Source organism: Pleurodeles waltl, chromosome 10, assembly GCF_031143425.1.
Source record: "Pleurodeles waltl isolate 20211129_DDA chromosome 10, aPleWal1.hap1.20221129, whole genome shotgun sequence".
NCBI lineage: Eukaryota > Metazoa > Chordata > Amphibia > Caudata > Salamandridae > Pleurodeles > Pleurodeles waltl.
Window position 1 is genome coordinate 73,081,005 of NC_090449.1, and position 27,242 is coordinate 73,108,246.

Below are 27,242 nucleotides of genomic sequence, written 5' to 3' on the forward strand. Positions count from 1 at the left end.
TGGAGCTGTGGAGTTCGTGTTTGACAGACTCCCAGACCATATACTCTTATGGCTACCCTGCACTTACAATGTCTAAGGTTTTGTTTAGACACTGTAGGGGTACCATGCTCATGCACTGGTACCCTCACCTATGGTATAGTGCACCCTGCCTTAGGGCTGTAAGGCCTGCTAGAGGGGTGTCTTACCTATACTGCATAGGCAGTGAGAGGCTGGCATGGCACCCTGAGGGGAGTGCCATGTCGACTTACTCGTTTTGTCCTCACTAGCACACACAAGCTGGCAAGCAGTGTGTCTGTGCTGAGTGAGAGGTCTCCAGGGTGGCATAAGACATGCTGCAGCCCTTAGAGACCTTCCTTGGCATCAGGGCCCTTGGTACTAGAAGTACCAGTTACAAGGGACTTATCTGGATGCCAGGGTCTGCCAATTGTGGATACAAAAGTACAGGTTAGGGAAAGAACACTGGTGCTGGGGCCTGGTTAGCAGGCCTCCGCACACTTTCAATTGTAAACATAGCATCAGCAAAGGCAAAAAGTCAGGGGGCAACCATGCCAAGGAGGCATTTCCTTACAGTACTTTACTGAGATAGCAAACATACAATGCAATGCTGCAGTAGATGCACTCCATGGAATGATAATGGGCTCAACAGTTTAATTAAAAATATAAATAAATATCTTAAAGGTTGGATAGGCCTGAAGCTGAACCTGTCATACAATACGCTAAGATTAAGAGATGTTAACATCCGAAGTCACAAATCTATTAGAGCCTAGGTATTAGAGAAATTGGCCTTCAATGAAGGCAGAGAAACATTCATGAAGATAAAGCTGAATAACTTGAAAGTCACACCAGCCATCGTTTATCACCCAAAGGTAAAATGCAAAAACAACAGACAATTGCCCAGAAATCGTGAGTCATGGAGGATTATCCAGCCAGTCTGGTGATGTGATTTCATCTCTCATCAACAAGGAAAAGAGTAGCAGTTGAAGACACTAATGATAATTTATCGATGAATTACCTCTAACTGGCATTTAAAAACTGATGCATCCAATTTAAAGATTACACCAGCACAGATACGTTTCAAGGACAGATTATGCTTACTTTCTGTTAGTGGTTCAGGAATCAGTGTTTTTTAGCTCACCCACTGTGCCCACAGTACAGAAACACCAGATGAGAAAAGTACAAGACTAGAATATGGTACCTCAGTTCACTGGTGCTCAGGGATGGCAATTTGGTAGCAATTGTTAAAGTAAAGTTAATCAGGACTTTGAAAGAAACGTTAGCCACATTACAGCATAAACGACTATCTAGAAGGTACTACATAGGTGTTAATGTTGTCACGATATTTTATTCTTAAAACTGAAAGAATTAAAATAATTAAAAAGCTTTCTGGGAATGAAAACTGCGTTGATCCATCAAAATGGGAGATACAGATAAGATCATTCATATTTAAGAAGGCCATAATGCATTATCTCAAAGCGGACTGTGATCTGTTTTGACTGCATCAACAATTGTTAATTGGTGCCTCCATTGGACACCCACAAACTCCTCAGGGTTAATCTAATTGCCCTGAGAACATAAGAAGGTTAACAGGGGCTTTCATTAATTTATTATGGCAATGTGAAAATGTGCAAATCCTGTACATGTAAGTACACGAAAATATTAATTTAATAAAATGAGATAATATCACATTTGTTGTATAACTGTCTTATTTAATTTCATGAATATTCCAAAGTACAATACAACTATCACAAACTCTTGACACCAAGCATTCGCAAGACATGGAAAAAGGCAAAGAAAGCAAACTGGAAAATTCACATTTATCTAAATTCGAAGCACAGCTAATGTCTAAACTTTGTTCACCTGAGATGGGGTGTATTTTAATAGTCTCTCAGGGCTATTACTTGCAAAGCTAATGCAGGATTATTTTATCTTTATTCTGATTAGACTAACTAACCACTTAGCGCATTGCAGCATATTTACTGACTTACTTCTTTTTCCCAATTTAGATTCATCTACATTATCTTCATTTGTCCTACTCCTAAAAAACATCCATTTCATGTATGTTCATGTGCCACAAACCTCTCTAAACCAACTAACTTGTGCTGGGGTACAGGCTACGGGAACGACGCCCTCAGTTGTATTTCTTTTTGTAAGCATAATGTTGATACTTAATTTGTAATGTCAAAAATGGCAATAATATTTTCTTCCTAAAAGTTGTGATTAGTTCAAATAATTGTGCCAATCTTAGTATGAGAAAACAGAACTGTGCAGAACATTTTGCTGCTGTTGCTATATGCCATTCTGTCTCATATACTCAATGCTCTCTTACCATTGCAATACGTATATGATTTTAATGGAACAGGGAAACAACCATGAACCCTTCTCAGAATTTCAAACTTACTCAAGTGACTGGTTTTATTCCACTACATGCTTGCTCAGTTCCCACCCGTATCCTTCTCATCGCATCTTTCCTATTCTCTTCAGGACTTTTTCCTCTTTCCTTTACAATGTTCTGTATGGTTTGCATCCCGCCCGCCCCCAACATCTTATCCATGTCTCCATGCTCACAGTATCTCTGTCACCTCAAAATGCCTGAAACCTGTCCACATGAACTGTGTCAAAATGGCAGTGCCACCTTTTAATGAAAGTATAACTCTAATGAGATCTCAGGTTCAATAAAACGTTGAGCGATCAAATCACCATTGTAAAAGGCACCAAAGGGGGAAAACTAAATTTCTGGTATGTCGACGTAGAACAAGAGAAACTCAATTAGGTATTGAGATGTAGTCTACAACTTCCAAGCTGCTTTCCATAGTCAGTGGGCAGCTTCATATGACTACAAGGTTAGCAAACCAGTGGATATCTGTAAAACCTATCCTATGAGGAAGGATGCCTCTTACTCAGGTAGAGTAAACGCAGTATATTCCTGTTCTCTAAGAGGTTGAGAAATGGCCAACAAGCAGAGAAACAAGAGTATAGCAAACGCAAGCTATTTCTTTATGCGGACTGTAGAAGGACCTGCAGACAGTTCTTTGATTGACAAGCAGGGTATGTACTGGGCACATTCTAGACACTGAAGTATGAAGGCTTCACCTAGGGGAAAATGACCACTGTCCTTTCAATTAGCTTACTGTGGACACTTGGAGGGGTGACTCAAAGCGTAACGGTCCATCACATCGGACTCTTCATACTGTAGGTCCACTCAGATGGAGCATGATTGAGCTGTCTTTCTCTGCCTGCTTTAAGATTTATGATTCTGGATTGATGGGGAAAAGGAGCATTGTAAATCACCAGTCATATTTTATACGCAGAAAATCAACCTCTGCACCTACAACCTACAACTGATGCTGAAGCACACAATAGTACAAGAAACAAATACTGTATTTAATCAAACTTGGAAGAGGGGAAGCGCTCTTAGGATGTTAATAAGAGCCATAGCGATCTCTTGCATAACTAGGAATATGCATGTGTTGGCTGCTGATTCAAGATCAGAACTTCCTTTTGTGAACATTTTGGGACATTGATACTCATTTCCATTCATCGTGCAATCCAAATTGGCAAAAGAGAAGATCTCTCTTGTTATTTTTAGTGTGCCTAAAGAAATGTTACTTACCTATGGCAGGGCTCTTTCAGGTGGGTACTGTACTTCACCGCAGATGCGCTAGCTCGTGCCAGGTGTAGGTTGTGGACATTAGAGTGCAGAACCCTGCCCTGTGGCTGCTAACCAGGTCCCCAGCGCCAGATCTCGTTCTCAAAACTGCACAGTTGTTTCCCCAATTGGCAAAACCTTTAGCACCCTCAGTAAGTCCCTAGTAAGTGGTACCCTTGTACCTAGTGCCTGAGGTACTAAAGAGGGTCCCTAAGGGCTCCAGCCCAAATTGTGCCGCCCTAATGGACCCTTCACCAAGTACATGATAGGCTGCTATCGCAGGCTGTGTGTCTTGGCGCAGAAAAAATTGAAAACGCGACATGGCACACAACCTGTGTGCCATGCCCCCTAACTTTGCACGTACTATATGTAAGTCACCTCTCTAGAAGGCCTTACAGCCCTAAGACAGGCTGCATTATATTACATGTGAGGGTACAAGCAGATATGCTCCTGCTATGTCTTTGTCAATTCTCAGACGCAGTAAGTGATTAGGGAAGCAATTTTAAATGCATGTGCTGGGCACTGGTCAATATGAGTTCCCCAGTTACATGATGTCGTCCCTGAAGACAGGGATGTTTGGTATCAAACATCTCGTCCTGGTGAACACACACTAATACCAGGGTTGGATTTACAAATACCTGCACCCAGAGGGCACCTTATATGTGCCCTCTGAAACCCTACTACCTTCTGGTGTGCTCGCTGACCAGTTTCTGCCAGCCTGCTACCAGAAACACCATTCTGGACCCCTAGGGTGAGAGCCTCTGCTCTCAGGAGGTCCAGAACAAAGCCTGTTCGGGAAGAGGGTGTAATACACCCCTCCCCTGCCCACAGGATGGCCTGTTGATTAGTTTTCCTAAGGCGGCAAGCCTAAAAGAGCTGCCGCCTTTGAAATGCGAATCTGGCTTCTCTCAGAGGAAAGAAAGTCATTCCCCCTTCCCCCGAGCACCCCAAACCTCCCATCACCCACTCCCTTGTCCACAGTCCATTTGGTACCTGGACAGGCAGGAAAATCGGCTAGTCAGGTAGCTGTGCAACCCCCATAAAAGGTGGGCTAGTGCGAGGTAAAAAAAGATTTTTCAGAAGTAGCCACCTTGGTGATGGTATACTTAGGAATTCTGGGACAGGGTTATACCCACTTCCCACACAAAGGGGTCATATAAAGTGGGGAGGTTCTCCAAGTGTCAGTAGCCCATTGGCTACTACCCAACACACCCTTAATGCCCCTAAATTCAGTATTTAGGGGTGCCCCTGGCACCACAGAAGCAGACTGAGGACCTAGGAAGACCAAAGACACCAAAGAGCCACAACAGCAGAATAGGAGAAAAACAGCAGCTGGTCTAATACCAACCCTGCCGACCTCTATGCATCCCTTCCCAAAATCTGCACAAAGTCGACTTGTCGTGCAGCTGTGACTCCAGAAACCAGAGAGGACTGCCTGCCTTCAATAAAGGCTCAAGACCTTCCGTGAACAGCGCACCTGTTCTCCAAAAATCTCAAAAGACGGGAATCTGAAGCCTCTGGAATGGCAAAAACCAAACACCTGAACTCGCCACTGCACCCACTGTCTCCTACCTAAGGTGCATTGGACCACCGGTGCTAACAAGGCTCTCCAGCGTCTGAGTTCATCGTGGTTTCACCCCTCCTGGACTCCCAAAAGTTGCCTGCAGCCTCTGCCCGCATGCCCCTCTCCCACGTCCTCCTTGGTGAAAGAAACCAGACACCCAAAACAACCACTGCACCAGTCACCTCTGGCCTAAGTTCCAAGGTGTCAGGTGCTGGGTCAGAAAGGCTGGGCTCCGAGAAGCAGGCCTATGACGCCTAGCCAGTCTCTCACCAGCGGAGCCAACCATGGTTAATATCAAGCCAGTATCAATGCCTCTGTTAGAGCCTCATTAAATGGCAACAAGAATCTGAAGTTGCAGGCTCACGCTGCAAGAGTTCAGATGGCCAATGTGTCCACCATGGTCAACACAAGGTCCAACACTTCTGCTGATCTACGAATAACCACCGCAGAAGAACTCTCCTCTGTTGGGGACCCCAGTGGTAAGCCAAACTGTCTCAGGAGAAGTATCCAGTTGACTAGCATTTTGCATGCATATGTGCCTCCATCAGTGTAGTGAGGGTGGAGTAAATTATCAGGCTCCTCCTCATCATCTTTATCATGAGGAACATTCTGAAGGCCATGGACTATATCTGAATCTGAGCCAAATAAGTATACGCCTCTGGAACTACTGGTATCAGGGCAGTGGCACTGCATGGGAATCTTCCCAGACCGGGGCTGACATAATAAGAGATCTGTTGATCTTTGGTGAAATCGGCTCCTTATCCAAAATAGTCACTGTTGTTGGGTCTCGAGTCTGTGGTCGGAAACTTTGGTACAGGTGTAGGGGTATGTGCTGGAACAATCTTGGGGCTGGGTGGGAGCTCTATCTCATCAGTCGGCATTGGAGTAGACCCACTGGCAGAAATCCATCTGAGGGCCACAGCGAGTCCAAGGAGCCCAAAGATGCTCCAGGTGGATCCAGAAAAGTCTGGAATTGCAGTGTGTCTTCTTAGAAGGTTTCTACCAGCAACCGAGTCAAAGACTGTTTGAGAATCTGGTGGCAGGTCCAGACCAGACCAGCCACAGGCTCGGAGTCAAAAAGGTAAGTGCAGGCAGATCCTTAGAACGATCGCTGCATGCCTTTTCTCTGAAGCAGGAATGATGGAGGGAAGAATGCAGCCATTTGAGCTTTTTATGCTTATGGAAAGACCTGTCTTTTGACTTACCAGAGAACAGTGACTTGCATCAGGAACAAGACCAGGAATTGGTGCACCAGAGGACAACAGTTTTGAAGCCAGACCTGCCTTATTTATGCTTGGCAACATGCAGCTTTGCTTCTCGTTTACTGATGGTCAAAGGGAGGAAGAAAGAGCATTTATTGCAAGACTTCAAGTTACCCCTGGACCTTGCTCTGGTGGTGTCAAGCTGCAGGGAAGCCCAGTGGCACCAACTACTAGCAGTCAGAAGCATTTGCTAAAAGAAATTCAAGATCCAGTTGGCACTCTTCGGAACGCAAAAGGCGAAGAATTCACAGTTAAGAAGTTCCTTAACCACTTTGGATTTCTCACGCTAACTGGCTTTTTGAGTAACATTTTACCTTAAGAAGAGGTAGTTTAGTACACCACCCACTTTCACTAGACAGTATCTAAGTCTGTATGACAGCACCTCATGTCAGGTTGGAGAACCGACACAGTGGTGAGTGTGTGTGTGTGTGTGTTTGTGGATGAAAGTGAGTGTGTGACTGTATTCTGATCAGTGATAGGTTGTTGGGCCAGTGTTGCCACTAGTCTGCTAGAGGCCTCTTCTATACAAACAATCAAATTGCTTCCAGTACCTAGGAAAAAGAGATCTCAGGACTGAGCAGAGATGGTAGTATGTACTAGAAAAGAGTGAGTGTGTGTGATTAGATGCTCTCTGGCAAGACTGTATGCCTGTATTTGCACAACTCTCAGCGTGTTTTTGTACTTTATTGCATCTGTGTTCATGAACACACATGTTGGGAATCGAGGTACTACAGTCAACTCACCCTTGTATGCAAAGAGCAAGCACAATCCCATCATGTCCCTCCAAGGTCTTCTGGCACTTGTAAGTGGTGCAGGTATCCCAGACCTAGCAGGGGAGGAGAGTCAGTGGAACAATCACACCATCAAAATAACAGTAGGAGGAGGCTAGAGCATGACAACAGTGCGACCGCAGGCCTGATTCCAGTACACAAAAGCATAAGCAGTAACATTAGGATAAGATTCCAGTGGATTAGATATAGAGTTAATGCAGCAACTGACTCTATTAATTCCAAAATACCAGAGTAAGATATCAAGCAGTTACCAATGTGCTCAACCACGGGATACCAGAGGACAACAACATGAACTCAACCCCCACAACGCCAGAGCACAAGTAATGACAACAGAGTTCAATTTCAGGGAGCAAAAGTAGAGCCCATTCAGGAAAAGCAGATGTCAAGACACCAGCGAGACACATCAAGCAGTGACTGCTAAGTGAACCTAGATATAAGAACATGTGCACAAAAATGGACAAGTGGGGCCCACTTCCTAAAACCAGACCATGAGCACAGGAAGTGACAGCAGGGTATCATTCTAGAACAGGCAATGAGCACACACAATGACAGCAGAAGCTGATTCCAAGACACCAAGAGCCCTGGAAATAATAAAGGGGCAATTCCATCATGAGTAGGATTAAGAGACAGCGAAACCGGATTAAAGGTACCAGGGTATTACAAGAATTACTGCAGGTCCTAATTCAATATACCACAGCTGAGCAATGAGCACAACAGTGAAATCAACATCAGGGTTATGCCCCAGCATGCCAGAGCAGGAGTTCAGGCAGGATTCCAGGGAATAATTAGAAGACACAGGAATACTGCAACAAGCGAATGATGGAAGGCCCGAATTCAGGGCGGTAGCTAATGCACATTAGCAAACAAATCAGTATCTAGATCTCTACCTGGACAACATACCACAGGAGTGAAAAAAGAACCGGACTGTGGGCACAGCAGTCACCAGGGGGCTTGTTTGTAGGACACAGCCCAAACAATGACCGCCAAAAGAGAGTCTGGACACCATCAGCACAAGCACTGGCAGAAGCTGTTGATCCCCGCCACCACGAGCAAAAGTAGAACCAGGCTTCCTAAAGCTTTAAGCACAAGCAGTGACAGCAGGCGCAACTCCAGGTTACTAAAGCACAAGCTGTGACAAAAAAGCTGCTAGAGAACACAGAAGCATGCAAAGTAATCATTCACTGGAAATAACATTTCAGTTTAATTAGTAAGTGGGAAGAAGAGCAGTTGATACACATTTCAATAGCTAATGAGGTTGTCTGGCTACTGAACATCCCATCCTATAATGAATGTGTGCTTTCTCCACTCTCTTGTGTCTGCCTCACTTGGGTCATGCAATGTAAACATTTGTTAAAAAACGTGGGTGGGGAACCCAATGTAAACTACTGTCAAATTGGAATATGACTGATCTCACCAGGGACGGCCAATACAGGAAGACTTATGTTTGTCTGGTTTATGGGTTTGCATAAAAAACATTTTTTTTTTTAATTAGATGGAAATTCACAAAATGAAGCCCTGGCTCACTGTAAGTTTTTTTTTTTTAATGAGAAGCACACCATGCTGTAATGTATGGAGAGTATGAGGGGGAAAGTCCCCTTGCAAAAAGAACCATCTATGAAATATCTATGAAACACAAAAACAAGTGCTAACGGAAGTGTCATGATTGGTTTAACCAACAATGTGATAAAAACAAAAGTAAGCGCCAGGAGAAGAGAAATGCTTTGACAGCACATTCTATGTAGAGCCCTTCCATCGTGGAAAAGATTGCTCTTCGTGAACAAAACTAACATTGGACACCACTTTCTGTATGAAGAGTGAAAATAACAGCAAACAGGAGTGCCATAATTCACATGAAGGGTTTCTCGTAAAGGCAATTATTCTTGTAAGGTATTGAAAATTATTAAATAGCATCCATGGTGAAAAGAATGTCTAATATGACCGTAGGGCTGCCGAAGCTAGATGGGTGTGTAAATGTTCTGCTGTGCCGCATTTGGATACATCACACACTGTAGGTGCAGATGATCTTACCTTTATCGTTTTGTCCGATGAGCCACTGAAGAGCAAGTCACCGATGGAGTACACGCATAAGCACCACACAGGACCCTGATGTCCTACAAATGTGCCCTTACACTTGAATATCTGCTGAGGATCATAGGCTGCAAGACAAAAAAAAGAATACATATGGGGGAAAAGGAACAGTAGTCACTCCTACTTTAGAAACACACAAGCCGGTGCTGTCAGACCCTCAGCAAAAGTACTGGGTGCCAACTTTTCACCACCTTCAAGGAGCAGATCTCCTAAATGAGAGCTGCAATTCCCACACCCTCTGTAATGCAAGGTGCTATGTTTCCTAGGACCAAGGTAATGAGACTAGAATCATGACGGACTCCCAACATGGCTACCAAAATGCAAACATTTGGCTTTATGGAGAGGCTCAAACATCCTGTAAAACCATTTATTTGGCTGCCTGTGACACAGGTGGGAGAATTAGATAATCTCACAATCACACCTGAAGCAATTCAAATATAAGCGACAGGTTTTGTCTCCTTCAAGCTCAAATACAACTAGCAGCATTTCTGATTGATGGGGAGGTGGCGGGACTTCGGTCTAGTGGGAGAGTGCCCGCCATCTTAGAGATGGTCTTTGCTGTGGGTCCCTTAAAAGGGAATCTATTTGCAAAGACAACATCTCTAGAAGAAAAAGTAAAGGGTGCCTGTATAAGAAATACACACACATCACCATCTCAAGTTCACAGTGAAAAGTAGGAGGCAGGAAGAAGCAACGTGAAATACGACAAGCATACTCACATCCCAGGATCCCCATGTTCAGTCTTGCATTGATGTGGGAAAGTTCATCCTGCAAATGAAGAAAAGCTGTAACTATTTGGAGGGCACCACATATTCAGTGAAAGCAAAAGATATCAATAGGTATGAACCAAATTGTAAAGTGTGCCCCTGTCTCTTAAATCAAAGAGGGCCTCACCAGAAGACACAGTACAAATCAGACCTGCATCTTTCAGCAACTGGATTCTACCAAGAGTTGGGTCACAACTACAGATTATAAGCAACATCCCGGGCCCAAATAGTGCAAGGGGGAGGGCAGTGTTCAAGACTCGAATTCCCTAAGAGGCGAGTAGTTTGGAGACACATAAAGGGAGCCAAATGACGGACAGGGAGCATCAGCTTTAAGAGTAACGCAGGATTGAAAAGTAGCACATACTTATTTGGCTAACAAACATGACTTTATGGGTAAGCCTGGAGGAACAGGTTCAAGCTCATGACTGAGCAGGTGTTGCTGGATAAAGCCCATGAATCAAATGGAAAGACGTAGCTCTAGAGTGAGAACAATGGCTTTAGGAGTGAACACCTGCTAAGACTGAAGGAAACAGCTGTACAGCGATACTCGGCTGGTGGACTAGCACACGCAACTCTCTGCGAGCATGGCTGCAGGGTTTGGTCTAGGGCTCAGAAGATGATCAAAAGCAGCTGGTTGAAGAATTAGACACAGTGGGTGGAGTTTCAGTGTGAAGTTCAGGACTCCGAAGAAAGTAAGAACTTTGTACTAACCTGTAATAACAGTTTTGGAGTTTCAGCCTCTTCTAGATTCACCTGCTGTGAGTTACACCATTTAATGGTTGCGCCCAGAAATGCCCACATTTGTTTTGTTTCTTCATTTAGGACGCACCCAGAGGATGAGTCATACCAGCCCCTATGACGTCTAACATGAGCTCACAATGGCACAGTACCTTGCTATTAATTATTGTTTTCCTCTGTTGAGCCATCCTTTACAGCACACTGCTTTAATTGCCTTTCCTTCTATGAAGAAGTGTAAATTCCCAGGTGTGTTTGTGGGTAGGACTGAGGAGTGCACTGACGGCAACCATTGTTTGCTTGTCTTCTATTCCGATTAACTCAGCTCGGACACAGTAAAAATAATTGTGTGTACACTTTTTCAATGACATCAAATTTATTTCTAGGATTTTCTCTTCTATATCCCCAGTCTGTCTTTAAATCCACCAATGCCAAACCCTCAATGATGGATCCATGGTGTTCTACCTCTGCCTCATGTACCTCATAGCATTTCTGAATCCCCTGCAACAGATAAGCCAACCTATTTTGGGGATACCTGTTTAAGACTGTGCCACTTTGCAGTCTAAAGAGGTATCCCTAACAGCCAATGCTGTATCACATTCACCTCCACAGCTGATGATAGGAAGGCCTCACAAGCTTTACAGCCCTCAGACTTAAGGGTCCTTTGAAAGACGCAAGTTCAAACTTTTCATGCATCTTTCTGCACCACTTTAAGGTGGCAGTTTGTGTAAAATCTAATAGGAATATTTTCCACAACTCCTGATTACCAACCTGAGCAGAAACCTAGGGGTACTTGTCACTCCAAGACTACACAGTTTCCAACCTCCCTTGGTGGGCGACCAACTAGTAAGCGCTGTTTCCTTTTTTTTCTCGTGTGGAGCTTTTAAAGATTCAGTGTTTTTTCTGGACATCTTTTCAATTTATCTTTCACTTTTTGTCTGTGCTCCAAATGGCAGTGCCATGCTTCACTGCTTCTTCTGACCATCAACCCAATGCACCCGGCAATGGGGTTGAACCCAACAGCAGAAAAAAGAATCTAAAAATGGCAACTATTTTTAGGGTGCATAGGGATTCACATCATAGGCCGGCATGGGTCACAGGTAGAAACGTTTTTTAAAATGAGGCAGTTTCCAGATCCAACCATTAGATGGTGGAATAATGAATAGCAAGTGAACCTCGAAGAGTGTGCCCAGCAGAACTGTAAGGTGACGCCCAGGACTCTGAGAATAAGTAGAATTTATAGGGAAAGGTCAGTGCTCCAAGAGTGAGAGTGAAGTCAGGTGTTCTGAAAGTGAGGGAAAAATTCACAGCTCAAAGGATGAGTCCAAGTAGCAGAGTGAGGTTTAGGGCTAAATGGCTGGTTTGGAACCTTAGATTGCAGACCATTACTCTAGAGTTGAGCAGAATCGTTATGGTCAAGTTGAGGGCTCGGAGATCAAAATGTCCTAGGCTGGAGGGTAAGAAAGGACTTTGTGAGAGTAATAGCCTTAAGGGGTCACAAAGGCTGGAGAGTAACATTCATGTCTTTGAGAGTGAGCAACAGCTGTGGTCTCAGAGGTGTACAGGAGCTGCAGGGTGAATGTCAAAGCTGTTTTGGACATCTGAGGCTCTAAAGTAAATATAGGCCCAATGATTTACGGTTTAGAACTAGCCCAGGAAAGGAATCAAGCTGCTGCCAAGCAGTCCCTTCAAAAGACAAGAACTGGCATTCATAAAAACATAACTAAATATACTCAGAATGCTACTTTTGCTCACTGAATCAGGAAGGATACAGGTTGTTGTTGTGAGCCCTAAAGTAGCAAAACAGATGCACAACTTTACAGTTTGGCTCACTTTTTATTTGTACACTTTGCATCATATGGAGACATCACTTACTAGTGAAGTATCAGCAATTCAAAGAGGGTGGGAAATCCCAAAGTCTTTGAGACAGAGATCATTTACAGACTAAAAATAATGAATAGTATATATTTATGCTGCAAGATGCAAACATGTTTTTTGCACTGGCTACTCAAGTACGGGTGTGACTGTCTGGAAATATGGTTAGTCCCGAATAGCTGAAGATGATGATGCTAAGTAAGAGGTTCAACCTGCCCTGCCCTCAAGGAGAGTGGGGGTCTTCATGCTAGAATATTTCAACTACACTTGGCCATAGGGACCATTTACACTGGACAGCCTCTGATTCTATTCTTAGCAGCACTGCCCCCGATTCCCAGGCACCCCCCTCGGTTTCCCCTGGACAGAAGGACAATGAGCAGCACATAAAAACGCCCATTTCTATACTGACAATGAGAGGGTGATTCACCCATAGGCTAAGTCCCAGGTGTAAGGAAATGCCTCCTTGGCATGGTTACCCCCTGACTTTTTGCCTTTGCTGATGCTATGTTTTGAATTGAAAGTGTGCTGAGGCCTGCTAACCAGGCCCCAGCACCAGTGTTCTTTCCCTAACCTGTACTTTTGTATCCACAATTGGCACACCCTGGCACCCAGATAAGTCCCTTGTAAATGGTACCCCTGGTACCAAGGGCCCTGATGCCAAGGAAGGTCTCTAAGGGCTGCAGCATGTCTTATGCCACCCTGGAGACCCCTCACTCAGCACAGACACACTGCTTGCCAGCTTGTGTGTGCTGGTGAGAACAAAATGAGTAAGTCGACATGGCACTCCCCTCAGGGTGCCATGCCAGCCTCTCACTGCCTATGCAGGTATAGATAAGTCACCCCTCTAGTAGGCCTTACAGCCCTAAGGCAGGGTGCACTATACCATAGGTGAGGGCACCAGTGCATGAGCACTGTGCCCCTACAGTGTCTAAGCAATACCTTAGACATTGTAAGTGCAGGGTAGCCATAAGAGTATATGGTCTGGGAGTCTGGTTTACACGAACTCCACAGCACCATAATGGCTACACTGAAAACTGGGAAGTTTGGTATCAAACTTCTCAGCACAATAAATGCACACTGATGCCAGTGTACATTTTATTGTAAAATACACCCCAGAGGGCACCTTAGAGGTGCCCCCTGAAACCTTTACCGATTATCTGTGTAGGCTGACTGGTTCCAGCAGCCTGCCACAACCGAGACATGTTGCTGGCCCCATGGGGAGAGTGCCTTTGTCACTCTGAGGCCAGTAACAAAGCCTGCACTGGGTGGAGATGCTAACACCTCCCCCAGGCAGGAGCTGTCACACCTGGCGGTGAGCCTCAAAGGCTCACCCCTTTGTGCCAGCACCGCAGGACACTCCAGCTAGTGGAGTTGCCCGCCCCCTCCGGCCACGGCCCCCACTTTTGGCGGCAAGGCCGGAGAAAATATTGAGAAAAACAAGGAGGAGTCACTGACCAGTCAGGACAGCCCTAAGGTGTCCTGAGCTGAAGTGACTAACTTTTAGAAATCCTCCATCTTGCAGATGGAGGATTCCCCCAATAGGATTAGGGATGTGACCCCCTCCCCTTGGGAGGAGGCACAAAGAGGGTGTACTCACCCTCAGGGCTAGTAGCCATTGGCTACTAACCCCCCAGACCTAAACACGCCCTTAAATTTAGTATTTAAGGGCTCCCCTGAACCTAAGAATTTAGATTCCTGAAACTACAAGAAGAAGAAGACTGCTGAGCTGAAAAACCCCTGCAGAGGAAGAACAGAAGACACCAACTGCTTTGGCCCCAGACTTACCGGCCTGTCTCCTGCCTTCCAAAGAAACCTGCTCCAGCGACGCTTTCCAAGGGACCAGCGACCTCTGAATCCTCTGAGGACTGCCCTGCTTCAAGAAAGACAAGAAACTCCCGAGGACAGCAGTACTGCTCCAAAAGAACTGCAACTTTGTTTCAAGGAGCAGATTTAAGGACCCCTGCAACTCCCCGCAAGAAGCGTGAGACTTGCAACACTGCACCCGGCGACCCCGACTCGACTGGTGGAGAACCAACACCTCAGGGAGGACCCTCCGGCGACTCAGAGACCGTGAGTAACCAAAGTTGTCCCCCCTGAGCCCCCACAGCGACACCTGCAGAGGGAATCCCGAGGCTCCCCCTGACCGCGACTGCCTGAACTCCATTTCCCGACAGTTGAAAAAGACCCTGCACCCGCAGCCCCCAGCACCTAAAGGAACGGAACTCCTGTGCAGGAGTGACCCCCAGGAGGCCCTCTCCCTTGCCCAGGTGGTGGCTACCCCGAGGAGCCCCCCCCTTGCCTGCCTGCAACGCTGAAGAGATCCCTTGATCTCTCATTGAAAACCATTGTAAACCCGACGCGTGTTTGCACCCGGCCGCCCCCGCGCTGCTGAGGGTGTACTTTTTGTGCTGACTTGTGTCCCCCCCGGTGCCCTACAAAACCCCCCTGGTCTGCCCTCCGAAGACGCGGGTACTTACCTGCTGGCAGACTGGAACCGGGGCACCCCCTTCTCTCCATTGAAGCCTATGTGTTTTGGGCACCTCTTTGACCTCTGCAGCTGACCGGCCCTGAGCTGCTGTGTGGTGACTTTGGGGTTGCTCTGAACCCCCAACGGTGGGCTACCTTGGACCAAGAACTGAAACCTGTAAGTGACTTACTTACCTGTGAAACCTAACAATACTTTACCTCCCCCAGGAACTGTGAAAATTGCACTAAGTGTCCACTTTTAAAACAGCTTATTGTGTTTTATGTAAAAAGTATACATGCTAATGTAATGATTCAAAGTTCCTAAAGTACTTACCTGCAATACCTTTCAAATGAGATATTACATGTAGAATTTGAACCTGTGGTTCTTAAAATAAACTAAGAAAATATATTTTTCTATAACAAAACCTATTGGCTGGATTTGTCTCTGAGTGTGTGTTCCTCATTTATTGCCTGTGTGTATGTACAACAAATGCTTAACACTACTCCTTTGATAAGCCTACTGCTCGACCACACTACCACAAAATAGAGCATTGGTATTATCTCTTTTTGCCACTATCTTACCTCTAAGGGGAACCCTTGGACTCTGTGCATGCTATTCCTTACTTTGAAATAGTACATACAGAGCCAACTTCCTACACCAGGGTATTGTAGGAGCTGCGATTCTATGAATTAAATGAGTGAACGAAAACGTGCGTGCCCAGGCACAGTGGAAATAGAGACCCTTTTGGTCTCTGATCCAATAAGATGGGTAAACAAGAGGAACTCAGCCTCCAAGTGCCAACCTCTCTAGCAGAGGCATCTATCTGGGTGGCCTCGGGCATCTCCCTAACAGGCATTTGCCTTGGTAATAAGGACCCTTCGTATAATGTCCACAGGAGCTGCAGCTCAGTACATTGTCAGAGTATACTGCTGTAACAAGAGATGTATTTCTGACAGACAAGCTTTCACCATTTTCCACACTCACAATGGGAAACTTAGGTTAAATTTAAAGTTTTGTCCACCAGACCAGGCCTGTAAACCTAACCGAGCATATTGATAGTGTTCATGGATTTTGGTACCAAACACTGAAAGCAAACTCAGCATCTTCCACCTAGTAATAAAAACTGTCATTCTTACGTCACCTCTTTGTACTTATCAGCAGAATATTACAAATTTGTGGAGAAAAAACATCTGTGAGTTGTTGCCAAATTGAGCTTAACTCTGTATGAAAGAGATCTGGCATACAAGTAGTATATCTACTGCACAGGTAGTAAAAAGCATAAGAACACCCACCCTCTTCAAAGAGCAGAGGGCTCCTGAATCTCATCCTACACGCGCCAAGACACAAGTTCTCCTCTTGAGATCCGACTTGCAGCAATTCTTGTGGGAGCCGCACCAAGAGTCTGTTGTGCTAACGATTTAAGACCACATTTTTCATCTGTCTTACCTTGCTGTCTAACAAGGTGACACATTCCCTCTATTTTATTATGATTATCTATTTAAGCCCGCAAACCTGTGACAGATTCTGTATGTATAACTATAAAACATAAATCTGTTTATTCTAGAGGGGCATTTGCTAAATTACTGTAGAAAGTTTAATGCTGGCTGATATGTTACAACATAATAGTTTGCATCTATTATTTACCATTTAATCTAGCCCAATTGTCTTTGACTCAAGACACTCGAACTGAGGATAAAATCTTTAAATACGTCATGTTCAATCCCTTTAAGTAAGTTGTTTGTTATGGGGAAAAACTGACAATAATATTGACACACAAGCTATAATTTTGACCTGAACAGTCAGTTGTGGTTAAATGGAATATTATTACCAGGCAACTGTTAACCACTGGGGAAGTGCACAGTGTGGATTTAATGGAAATAATTTCCGAGAAACTTCATGCACTGGAATATTAGCTCTAAGATCACATTTCAGGAATTATGTTTCTTACATCACACACACTTTCATCCTTAACAAATACTGTCAATCTTTAATGCATTTTATGTTATGAAGACTAACATCACATAGAAACATCTGTGATGCTTTGCAGATGACAAAGACTGTGAAACCTTGATTACTGCATTAAAATTGAATTAATTAAACCGAAATCATGTGCTTCTTTGATGTTATCTAATGCGATGCAGTTAACACCTATACACTCGTACAGTGGTTTTACCCAAATTACAGGAATATGGTTAGCATAAAACTTTTTTTGATAGTAAACACACTTGAGAGGATAATGTGGTTTTTTTTGCTGCTTAAAAGATAATGCAGGAGAGTTCAATGTAGTTCCATCACAAAAGTTCTGTACTAGATATTCAAGACATCAGCATTGAATCTTTCCATAATTAAGTTAGAGAATATTCAGAAAATTGGACTTGGACATGGCCTTCCTAGATATACACTGAACTTTTCTGGCCCAGTGCCTATAGATCAGTTAGCATCAGACAAAATGTGCCATATATTTGTTCATCTTTCTGAAGGGTTGGTTACAGAGACATAAGACAGGGTGGCCCATGCAGACACCTGAGGCTTGTCTGTGCCACAGGGCAATGGTGCTATAGCACAGCTATGTTCCCTTTGGTCTTGTACAGGACAGCATACTCACATTCAACATGGATGCGTCCCTGCGGAATTCCATCATATCTTCGCTCAACTTGCTCTGGTTCTCATCCAAGACATCTATTATCATAACAAAAAGTCAGTATGAAGCGATCGGGACAAATAAGGACAAACCAAAGATACTTTCCGACAAAGCAATCCTGGCACTTGACGCAGGTGACTGCAGGGGCAAGGCAGCATTAATCAAAAGCTCATAGATGGTAAATCACAAGTCAGATTTCTTCATCTCTCAAAATGTTCAAGGCTTCTAAGACCTGAATGTCCAAAGTCTCTTGCATTAGTGACCCATTTAATAAGCCTTTCATTTCTGCCTCTAACAGCACTCTGTCCCTGTGTGTCTCTCCTGCCAGAAGCACAGCCATGGTTCCACATGATGAATGGAAACCCAACAGAACCCTCTCTCTGTGACCTCATACAAAGCTGTGCGGTCCACAGGCATTCACTGCTTTATGAAGATCTCATGTGTCCAGTGAGGGTACCAAACGGCTGCCATATTGGAAGTGGTATCTAGATGTCTATCCCAAGCCTGCACCCCCTATACCCTGGGCATATGCCACCATCTGACTTAACTTTATGTGTCTATGCTTCACCCTCTGAAAACTCTCACAAGACTATTTTAATTACTAGGTGTAAAGAAATCCATAAACGTCACAAAGTATCTACCGGCAAGCTGTGCACTGTTCCACCATAATAAGGTGTTTTTAGACTACAGATTTGTCTCTGCTGTCCGACTATACACAATTCCCAGTTCCTGCCACTGATGTGTTTAAACTTGGTGACCATTTTGACCCTCTCCGCTCTTGAAAGAATGGTTTTCCAAGCAATTAACAACCCTCCAAAGATGAATATCTTAATGAGCCTCCTGAATCTCTGCAAAAGTCCCAACTCAAGTTAAAAGCCTTTTATGAACACTTCTGCTGAAATGGTTTGTAGGCCAATAGAGCATCTTAAGGTATGCTTATCCTGAGATGTGGGCTCAGGGTTGGACACAATCCTACTGTGAGTCCTAATCAGCGATTTGTACAGTCTGGCTTTTACTTAATATCAGTTTGTATTCTGGGGCTTATCGTTTTGCATTTCTAGGCACAACAATGGGCTTTAAAATCCCAGTTGTTATCCATATCGCGATGAGCTCAAGATGCCACACATGACATGGCACCCCTACAGGAGCATTCTCAGATCATATTGAAATCTTTTAAATGCTGAGACATGGGTAACTGTGTGGACACAGTGAGTGAGATGACAGTGTGATGCTTGCTAGTTTGGTACTAATTAAAAGCAGTGCCTACAGGATGGAACGAGCTCTGCCGTACTCTGGGGTATATAGTAGGACCCCAATAAGGAGAGGGCAGCAGCATGGTTAATAACTTTCTTATTCTGAGGAGAGACTATTCTACGAGGTTCATGATGCTGATGGAACTAAGGAATGACTATGTTAAGACGTTATGATGCTGATGAGTTTCTGGCAATGAACTGAACTGGGGAGAGCTTAACATACTTTTTGACAGTGGCAGAGAGCTTGCGACTCACCAAATTTGAGTTCTAGGTTCTTCTCGAGCTGGTCGATCTTCTCAGAGAGCTTGCCCAACATGGATCGGAGGAACGCGATCTCCTGATCTTTTTGCGCTAGGGCCACCTGCATCTCATGGAAACGATCGTCTGTCTGCTGCAGGAACTCTTTCAACCCTTCGAACTTGCACATTTCCAGGTGAGTCTCGTAGGTGTCCTGGTTACCTATGAAGGTGCAACTGGCAGGAAAAAGGTTGGGTTACAAAATAGTACCACTGTAGCTAACTTGGATCAAGAAGCCTCGATTAGATGTGTTCAATACACGCCTCTCTGCAGAGAGCACTTCAACATGTGCAAGGAATGTTAATTCTTTGTGCCCATTAACCAAAGGCCCCTTATGTATAATCTCTAGGAGTAAATGTAGATCCAAAAGGAACTATTCCATGCCCCCAACATTCCTAATCCTTACCCATATTTGGAGTGAGGGCACTTTATATGTTCGCACTCCTTGAGATGAGGTTCAAGGTTCATCTTCAGCAACGGAGGGCAGTTGGGGTTGTTGGGACAGCGCACAGGTCGGTAATCACAGCTGCTTTCATGATCCCTGGCACAAAAAGATGGAAGAAAAAAGTATGAGGGAATGACACAAAGGTGACTGGGCAGCAGACTCTGGGAGGTGCAACCTCCAATCAGGGTCACCAGGTGAAAGAGCAACATCACCACCAGAGTAATTAACTCAGCACTGGCGACAAGCAAAAGGTTTGCAGTGGGGAGATCAGAGTAGATGGCACAAACCAGGATAGATTAGGACAGGCAAAACAAAACACATATGTCCACTTTAAACTCTTATTGTCGGATTTTGAGTCCAGGGTATGTGTAAATGTTGCTTACACATCATCTAACACTTCAAATTTCCCACCAACTGTGCCCGTACTCAGGATACTGCCGCCCGCAAACCTCTGCAGATATAACCTTCAACTATTTGTGTGGAGAAACAAGTAAGAAAGATGGAAAAATTTCAGTTTCCCAGAAACCACCAAATTCCGGTTCTGACATCGGACACTTGGAATCATGGTAAAACCTGCTAAGGCTAATATGGCAACTGAGCAATACTGGTATATACACCGGCCTGTTAATGTGAGTTTAAGAGTGTGTGTCTGTTTTTTATGGTACTTTTCTGGATAATACACCTGATTTTCAATCTTCTGGCACTGTCAGAATGGCTCCAAAATAGAAATTGTCTGCAGTAGGCAGAGATTTTTCCATGCTATAAAAAATAGTCTATTTTGCCAACCACTGCTTTAAAGTCAGATGTAATTGCTGGGTAGTAATCTCAACTTGACGTATGTTAACATATGGAATACATCCTTGTTTGAGTCACGTTTGCTCGACTTCATATTTTCACATTAAAAAATGTCCACTACATACTTTTTTTAAGTAAGCTTCAACCTAGGAGAATGGACTTTATGGTTAATGCACCCTCACTAGCCAGATGGACCAGATATTTGCCTATGCAGGGAAAAATTCTGATGCCACATCTGAAAGACATTGGTATTATCCCAGGAGAGAGGTGAAGAGGGGATCCCACATTCCCCTGCTTGATTAGATAAGTGAAAGCCACTATCACCTACACACCAAAAGAGGGCAGTGAAAGCCACCTGTGTCTATCCACTAAGGACAGTGCCAGGAACAAGGGGAAGCACCCTAAAACATCCAGTCTCCTGTTGTTACCAAGGTTGATCCATAAACGAAGAGTAAGAGAATATTCAAATCCACCAAAAGGCCATTATTCAGTAATATGAGCCTTGAAAATTTAAGAAGAATGTTTTAAGAGCAACCGTGGATCCTGTGTCCACCACAGCCTGAAGGATAATGCAGAATGGACCAAAAAATTTAATATGAAATGACTTTGCACAAGTTATGTTATAAGGCAGTGGTTCCCAACCTTTTGACTTCTGTGGACCCCCACTTTTTCCATTACTGGAACACGGGGACAACCACTGAATCCTTATTGGAATCCGAGGACCCCCCAATGAGTCATTACTGAAAGCTGGGGACCTAGTCTGCTAATATTATCTAATTTTTTAAGCAGTCGTGGACCCCTTGAGGAGGCTTCGCGGACCCCCATGGGTCCCTGGACCACAGGTTGGGAACCACTGTTATAAGGAATAGAGAAATAGCAGAGGGGATTTTCATTTCAGATCCATGCATTTGAATGAGTAAGCATTCACGGTTGCACAGTGTGTAATTCTGCTAGCTAGAATCGCATCAGAAATTCCTATAGCTAACTGCATGGGCTCCGTAAGACACTTGATAAAGTACAGGAAACAACAGTGTCAAATGAAGAGAAAGCAGATGAATTTGGAGGGTGCAGAGAAAATGAAGGCAGGTCTCGGTGGGGAGAATGGGTGGGTTGGACATCTGGAGGACAAGAACCATTTTGAACATTTACCATGTTCATGATATGAGTAAGTGAGGCCAGGAAAAAAGTATTTCATAAAATGTTATATGGTTTTATTTAAGTGATACAGCTTCATATGGTTTTCAATAGGGAAAGAGTTTGGTATTCATTTGTATGAAAACAATTACAAATAAAAGGTAAATAATTCCTAATAAGAATACATAAAATATACATTAAAACTTTGCAAATCATAAAAAAAAATTGTATTTGAGGTGAAATGAACGTTATCAGCAAAAACACAGAAAAAGATAATGTGTGCTTAGCATATACATTTTTGAGTTTTGTTTTTTTAACGACTTTAAGAGTGCAATGTTTTAGTTATAGAATGAAAAACTGGCATTTACGCCTACGTAGCGGACTTTGAGACATTGCTTCTATTGAAAAGCCTCTATAGGGGATAATGCGCTTGTAAGGTTAGTCCACAAATAAAATTGTTGGCCTAGGGGGGGCATGGCTTCGGGCGTCAAGATGGCGGTCGCACTCTGAGAGTGCTCTGGACCCCTCTGTCATCCGCCTGAAGATACTGCGGTCTATTGACTTGGTGGTGCTGCACTAACTGTCCCTGCGAGTTCCTTGACCCTTGGGGACCCTGCTATGGCGAAGCGGCGGTGGAAACAATCCCCGTGTGCGTGCTGCGGCCCGTTCAGCCCGAGGACTAAAATGGCGGCCGGGATCAAACCGCCTCGGCGAGGCTGAGCCGCTGACCCCCTGACGTGGCCGCCTCGGGCCGGAGAGAAGCCGGAGCCGTGCTCCGAGACGCGGGCCCCCGTGGACTGGGGGGGGTGGCGTAGCATTGATTTGCGAGGGGAGCTCCGGGCAGCCCAGACCACCCCTACACCCCCGGCCGGCAGCGCCGGCTGCGGAGGACTGCGGCTGCTGGACCAGGAGAGAAAGAGTCGCCGCGGTCCACGCTGTGGAGAGATCTCCTCGGAGTGAGGAGGACGTGCACCTGCGGTCGCTGACCTCCGGCGCCCTAATCGGGGCGAGTGGCGCGCCAAAGATTCACAGAGGGCCGGGGGCCCGGGAAACCCCCGAGGGGGGGACCCGACCCGCCGGGAGCTGCGTTGCGGACCGGGCACGGGCCGCGGCGCTCTGAGAGGACCGGTGGAGTGCATCTATAAGCCTGGAGACATCCCCCCAGGAAAGGGAAAAGGAAATCCAAAAGTTAAAAGAGAGCCTGGTGGCTCGGACTGCCCCCCGGACCCCCAGGCCGGTGGGGCCCACCACTGATTGCCACAACGACCTGGAGCCGACCGCGAACCGGACTGGTGGAGGGGGGCTCCCCCGGGCTCCCACCAAAACGTGAAGCCGCAGCGCAGGCAACACGCATCCGTCGACCTCAGCTGTGGAGACCAGTGGCCTGGCCGGGGTGAGTGTGGACCTGCCAGGGAGGCACCAGTACCCTGGGGGTGTGAGGTGTTGGATCCCCGGACCAGTGGAGTGCCAGCGGAAGAGGGCCCCCTTCCTCCCTCTCTCGCCCCTCCCCCCTGCACAGAGGGTGTGACGGGAGGACTGTCGGGAGAGGGCTGATTTGCTGAAACCGCCGCACGGGACCGGTGGTGGGGTCCCCCCCCAGGGCCCGGGGGAACACGGCTGTGACCAGAGGGAGCTCCTGACTTCGTGGCCTCCTGGCGATCCTGAACTGGGGACGCCCGTCGGGGTCCCACATAGAGCCGAGTGACTCTCCGGGACTTCCCCTCTCCTCCTGACGGCGCGGCGCGGCCGGGAGGAGGGGTAGACCTGTGGCTATTGTGCTCCAAATAAAGAATTGAGACCACACAACCCCGCCTATAACGACAGAGCCCCACCTGCGGACCCCCCTTGGATCCCCGGTGGCGGAGAGCGCTTCAAGTGCTGAGGCTCGGACGATAGCTTCACAAGAGACAACATAAACCGACCCCCAACCCCGTGACAAGATGGGAAGGGACAAAGCGAACAAACAACCTCCGGCCTCCCAGCAAAAGATCGACCAGTTCATGACGCCAGCGGGCCTGCGGGGAGACGGAGAAGCGGCTAATGGGGGCCCAGCGCTAGACAGAGAGAGTGCCATCTTCCAAGCCATCCAATCATCGCAGTCAGCCGTGGAGAACAAAATTGGGGAAGTACGAGAGGACATGGGCCTTATCAGGCAAGACCTCAGAAACGCAGTGAGACGAATTACCGAGGTGGAAAACCGGGTCTCCCAGACTGAAGACGAATTAGCCGACCTTAGAACCAAAGTGGCCCAGTTGCAGACTCGAACCAGTGAGTTGCACCGCCGCGCGGAAGACGCAGAAAATCGATCAAGACGCAACAACCTGCGCTTCATCGGATTCCCGGAAGGCGTAGAGGAGGACAAGGCTTCTGAATTTTTGGAGCGGTGGATCAAGACCTGGATACCGGATCAAACTCTTTCACCCTGGTTCGCGGTCGAACGTGCCCATAGGACCCTTGCTCCGCGCCCCCCGCCGGGTGGCCCAAAACGCCAGATGATTGCACGCTTCTTTCATTTCAAAGATCGAGACAATATCCTTAAGGAAGCTAGGCGTTCTGAAGATCTTCAATGGGAGAATCATAAGATCTTAATATTCCCAGACTACACCCGTGAAGTTCAGACCCGTCGCCGGTCATATGAGCATGTCAAACAAAAACTTAGAGCAATGCAACTCTCTTACATGCTCCTCTTTCCTGCACGGCTCAAGGTCCTTATGGCCGGAAAGGCCTACTTATATGAATCCCCGGAGGAGGCGTGGGACTGGCTGACCGAAGGGGGCGTTGGAGCCCGGCGGGGACCCCTGAGGCCAGTGGGAGAGCCCTCCCGTGACGGACCCCCCCTTTGGGGGGACCCCGGAGGAGCAGGAGGCGTACCAGATCCCAAACGGGGAGGCGAAAAGACTCAGACACTCCTACCAACAGTGAGGTGGCCCGAGGCCCTGGTTCACAGACAGAGAGGGCCCCCAACGAGTCCCCGGGGCTTCGGGACTCGGCCCGAGCTGCAGATGACAATCGCCTGAGCCAGTCCCCGGTGCTCGGCTGATATGAGACATGTGGCTCCCATCGGGGCGTGCGGGGTGGCCGGGACTGCCCGGCTCGCACCTGCGGGCCCTGGAGGAGACAGCACGGATGGCTCAGTACCTCCAACACACGCCACGTGTGACTTCGCTTATGACCGTTAATTGCAATTGATCCGACTAAAGGGAGGGGTCCACCACTCCACTCCAACGACAGTCCTTCTGGCTGTTTTGTTCTGGTTGGGTATTTGGGCGACAGATGCTTCCGGGGTGGGAGTATGGGGTGGGAGGTGGTTGGGGGGGTGAAGAGTTTGAAACGGGTTTAGATAGTAATGTGATGATAAGTTTTTCTTGTTGCCTTTATATTTCATTGTTACACTTGAAACGGTCGTCCCCAGGTCCACAGGCAGACACTCAGCAATATATAGCAACCACGCAACCCACACCTGGCCCTCACTGACTCAGATTATCTCATGGAATGTAAATGGCCTGTTAGATAAGATCAAGAGATCCGCAGTATTCAATACTCTCCGCAGATATTCCCTCTCAGTGGTCTTATTACAAGAAACCCATCTCCTCGGGTCTAGGTGCCCCATATGCACACACTAGGGGGATACAACAGAGTTTATCATGCGGGCTTCTCCAGATGCTCTAGAGGGGTGGCTATCCTACTCCATCGTTCATTACCTATGGTGATTACAACCACGCAATCCGACCCACAGGGCAGGTTTGTAGTGATCACGGGGATACTTCATAGATCACCGCTAAACCTTGTATGTGCGTATGCCACCCCCGGCAGGACTTGATGCCTTCTTACTCTCGCTCCACCAGGTAGCAACGGGACTCCCTCAGGGGACCACCTTGTTGGGAGGGGACTTCAACGCCGTTCTCGACCCCAGTCTAGATGTATCCGGCGATGTTACCGCTAGTAGATCTAACCGGGCTTTGAGTTTTACTGGCTGGGCTGAGAGCCTCGGCCTATGTGACGTGTGGAGAACTTGGCATCCCAGGGAGCGTCAATACACACACACACACACATCGGCCGCCCACCTGACGCAATCCAGAATCGATCTTGTATTCATGCCTGCTCTAGACGTCACCAGCGTCACAGGAGCGGAGATACTGCCTCGTGGGGTCTCGGACCACGCACCGGTACGTGTCCGGCTGGGTGGGGCGGACCCCGCCAGGCGTCCGGTGTGGCGTCTAAACACATGGTACCTGCAGGACAACGACTACACCCTTGAGGTTAGGGACCATCTCGCTCAATATTTCGAACTGAACCTGGGATCAGTCCGATCTCCAGGCACAATATGAACAAAACAAAACAATGCCAACAGGGAAGATATTCATAGGATTTGGGCGCTCACAGTAAGTCCAATCAAGTAATAGTCCAATAAGTTTATGGTATGGTGCTCATGACAAGAGGATCTCCCTTAGTCCTCTCATGTTTCAAGGCAAACACACAGAAAAAGAACAGGTGTCAGAGCACTCATGATATTCCTTATTAGGAGTTATTGATGTATCCAGTCTTCTTAGTCAATCAATCACCGACTCATGTTCATCTCAGAGTCCAGATTTTATTCTCAATGTATGGAACTCTCCATAAGTATAGTAAAGTACAGCCAACACGTGTTTCATCCCATGAGAAGTTAATCTCTTAAGGACTTCATCAGGGCTGCAAATAGACAAAATAATAACGTCTACATATGTGGTAACGAGCGTTGGTCAAAACAGAGACCATACCAGCACCCAAAGTGACAATAGTGCAATGTAACAGGGCAAGATATAATGTGATTTTTGTGATATTCGTAAAAAATTATTAACGGTTAAGATAAAACAGTATAGACCGACAATTTTTATATTCCCGTTCAAAAGAGGGTGAAATGTACGAATCAGTCATCTGTTATTAAAGCTTTAGTTAACTATTGATTATACATGTCATGTACCATATAGGTTTATATAATGAGAATGTGCACGTCACCAAAAGACGACAAAATAGAGTGAGACGCCCTATGAGCAAGGCAGAAAAAAGATCCAGGTTTTATGTAGAGATTATAAAACAAAACCCAGAATATATAGAAAACTAAAATAGAGATTATACAAGCAGAAGTAAATAAAATAAATAAATCAAGGAAAACCTATACTAATCTGTCGTTATCCCCTTAAGGCATCTCATCTGTGACATACCTTAATTAAAATTAGTTAGTTTAGTAGCGAAATATCCAACAAGGCCATTGAGCAACCTGTCGAGATCCCAAAAAGAAAAAGGGGGGGAGAACAATCAGTCTTATATAAGGTCCCTATCAGGTATAGGGTATAAAATCCAAGCAATTAAGTAAGACAACTCACAAATATACATACACCGACCTTAAGTTCTATGTTGCATCCAAAATAAAGTTGCACCGAGGTAAATTCCATATCAATCTACAAAAAAGAATTATAGACATGAATCTATCATGCTAAGGTAA

General features: G+C 46.0%; 1 protein-coding gene across 8 annotated transcripts in view; it reads right to left on the minus strand.

Annotated features, from left to right (window-relative positions):
- Positions 1–27,242, minus strand: part of TRAF7 (TNF receptor associated factor 7) — a 204,588-nt gene that overhangs the window by 56,593 nt on the left and 120,753 nt on the right. For all 8 annotated transcript variants that reach the window (XM_069209733.1, XM_069209739.1, XM_069209737.1 and 5 more), the window contains 6 exons: positions 19,793–19,927; positions 19,345–19,562; positions 17,801–17,874; positions 10,071–10,119; positions 9,292–9,419; positions 7,216–7,298 (listed from right to left, as the gene is read on the minus strand). In XM_069209733.1, coding sequence (XP_069065834.1) covers positions 7,216–7,298; positions 9,292–9,419; positions 10,071–10,119; positions 17,801–17,874; positions 19,345–19,562; positions 19,793–19,927 — 687 coding nt within the window. The remainder of the gene's footprint in view (positions 1–7,215; positions 7,299–9,291; positions 9,420–10,070; positions 10,120–17,800; positions 17,875–19,344; positions 19,563–19,792; positions 19,928–27,242) is intronic.